At 34.3% G+C, this 2,458-nt stretch overlaps 2 protein-coding genes across 2 annotated transcripts in view; both read left to right on the top strand.

Moving 5' to 3' along the window:
• NAEGRDRAFT_76620 (uncharacterized protein) overlaps positions 1-246 on the top strand; it is a gene marked incomplete at both ends in the record, with an annotated part of 6,573 nt that extends 6,327 nt beyond the window's left edge. Inside the window, one exon of the mRNA XM_002668421.1 lies at positions 52-246. Within this exon, the coding sequence (XP_002668467.1) occupies positions 52-246 (195 nt within the window). The remainder of the gene's footprint in view (positions 1-51) is intronic.
• Positions 247-735: 489 nt separating this feature from the next.
• On the top strand, positions 736-1,449 carry NAEGRDRAFT_76619 (uncharacterized protein; the record flags this gene model as incomplete). The annotated part of the gene is made up of 1 exon (XM_002668420.1): positions 736-1,449. The coding sequence occupies one exon, from the start codon at positions 736-738 to the stop codon at positions 1,447-1,449; it is 714 nt and encodes a 237-aa protein (XP_002668466.1).
• Between the last annotated feature and the right edge of the window lie 1,009 nt (positions 1,450-2,458).

Below are 2,458 nucleotides of genomic sequence, written 5' to 3'. Positions count from 1 at the left end.
CCACCTGCCAGAACAGACAATGTCTTTGACTATTCGGATGAGGAATTGAAGAAGGAAGGTCTCGAACTGTTACCTGAAAATTTATTGGAAGCCATTAAGGAATTTGAAAAGGATCCACTCATGAAGGAAGTTTTCCTGGAGCATAATTTCAACATGTTCAAGATGGCTAAGAGAGCTGAATGGGATAAATATGTGCATCATTGTGTGACTGATTGGGAATTTGAAAGATATTCGAATTTCATGTAAACTGAGTGTTACAGTTGCAGATCTTAAAAGTTGCAGTTTCATGGATCCGAGAGATTGAATATCACTCTTAAATTGTCAATTATCATGTTCAATCTTCCTATATAAGATTTATCGATTTACAACTTTGCAATTTAAATAATCCCAACTAGGAATAATACAATTGATGTGGAATAATGTCTCATCATCTAAAATTATCTCTCACTACTATCTCTTTCCAAACTTGTAATTTTAATAGTATGGATTCATATCTCCCGCCAAAGTGAATATTTGCAACTCGCCTTAATAGGAATTTAAAGTTCTGCTGTTCTCTCTCGCGAATACCAAGCAAAACCCTACTTAAGATTTCGAGCGCGTTTTTAAAACCAACAATCAAAAAAAAATAAAACGACAAGAATTGAGGTGTTTGTGAGTGAATTCAACACAGTGAGAATAAAGATAGTCAACTAAATATAGAAAGATTAGTTTAGAATATTAAGAAGAAGAATAAGAATGGGTTCTGCTGTATCGTATTATGATTCTCTTGTTGAGATTCCTGAAATGATGAATAATGATCAAGAAGAATCAACTGGGGTGAATTCAATTTCAAGAGTTTCGTTTCAAGAATTACCTCCCAAGACACCACTATTCGAAACTCAATCTCCCATTTCCTCTCTAAAACATCTTTCTCCACCTTCTCCTAGTAACAAGGTTCTCCTCCAACCAATTCAAAATCCATTTCCCCTCAAAGCAAGTTTCGTACAAAATGATTCGGCTCCACCAGCTCAACAACCAATCAGAAGATACAAATTCTCATCATCACCTAGGTCAACCATGAAAGAAAATACTGATAAGTGTCCTTTCGAACAAGAAAACAAACGAAACCAAAAGAAAATTCAACTCCCGCCAATTGATATGAATGAAATTCCATCTGTTGTGGTGGAAGTACCAAATATCGAACTCACTCTCCCTCCAATTAATGTAAATAACAATCTACCAACTGTACAAATTCCATTACCTTCGAAATCAGAAGAAATTGATTCGAAACTAGACGAATCAACAAACCATCAATCTACAGTTTCGAATGGGTTCACTGTAGATGACAATTACCTCAAGAGAAGAAAATTAGACGAATACATTCACATGAAACAATGTAATGCGAGTGAAGAAATGTTTCGTCTGCGTCAATTTCAGTTTCCAATATCAAATAAATTGGTCATGCAGTGAAAATTATGGAAAGTTTTGTTATTCGGCTCAATCTCTCTTTCGCCGAATGTCGACTTTCTAAAATCGGCAAGTAATTTGGATATTAATTCTTGAAAAAGAAACTATTCGAATCATTAAAAAATATTACTTAGAATACAGTGGAGATTAATCTCTTTCGTCCCATGATTCTATGTAACTTTGTTGCAGTACGTGTTGGTGGCGGAAAAATTTCACAGAAACTACAGTTTTCACATTAAACTACAGTAATAATATTAACATTATTCGAAACCAAAGAACAATTTCAATCAGTACGCTTCTTCGTTATGGGAGAACTGTCATCTTCCTAAAATGTCTCCAAATCAACAAATTCTCATTTACTTTACCACATGAGGATCTTAATTTTAAAATACCGCTTCATGCAAGAACGTAACAATTTACCAATCGATTTTTCACATGAGTCAAAAATTTAGTGCGCGAAAGAGTGGACGTACTTTACAAATGACTTTTATGTTTGATATTTAACAAAGCTGAATGTTTTAATTTGGGAATTTTCCAACCAGTTTCCAATCAAGTTGTTAGAAGTACGAAACTAATTGTAAATAAGATGAAGGACTCCTTTTCTCAATCTCTTACATGCTCTATTACATTAACCCAACAGCGCGTACATTTAATCTTCATCTTCTTATCACACACAAGCTATTCGAAACTGTTGTGATATTAATAACCCTCCATACTATTGAATATCCAAACTCAAAAAAACAATCCAACTCAATCACCTCCCAAAATGCAGCAACAAGAGAATATCACAGAACATCCTTCTCTTTCCACTCCTTCGAATTCACTCCATGAAAAGTCAACCATCCAAAATGTCATTGAAGAACTTCACAAAATTGATCCAAATAATTGTGATTATTCACTTTATGCCAATGTTCTCATCATTTGCCTACTGATTTGAATACTTCGACGAGTTCTTTGCAATCTCATGATAATAATCATTTGCATCAGTCCAGTTCTGTGTCCATTGAGATGA

The sequence above is a fragment of the Naegleria gruberi genome (genome assembly GCF_000004985.1).
Source record: "Naegleria gruberi genomic scaffold NAEGRscaffold_227, whole genome shotgun sequence".
Lineage (NCBI taxonomy): Eukaryota > Heterolobosea > Eutetramitea > Acrasida > Naegleriidae > Naegleria > Naegleria gruberi.
The sequence above is the reverse complement of the archived record's forward strand: the minus strand, read 5'-3'. Positions and strand labels throughout refer to the sequence as shown.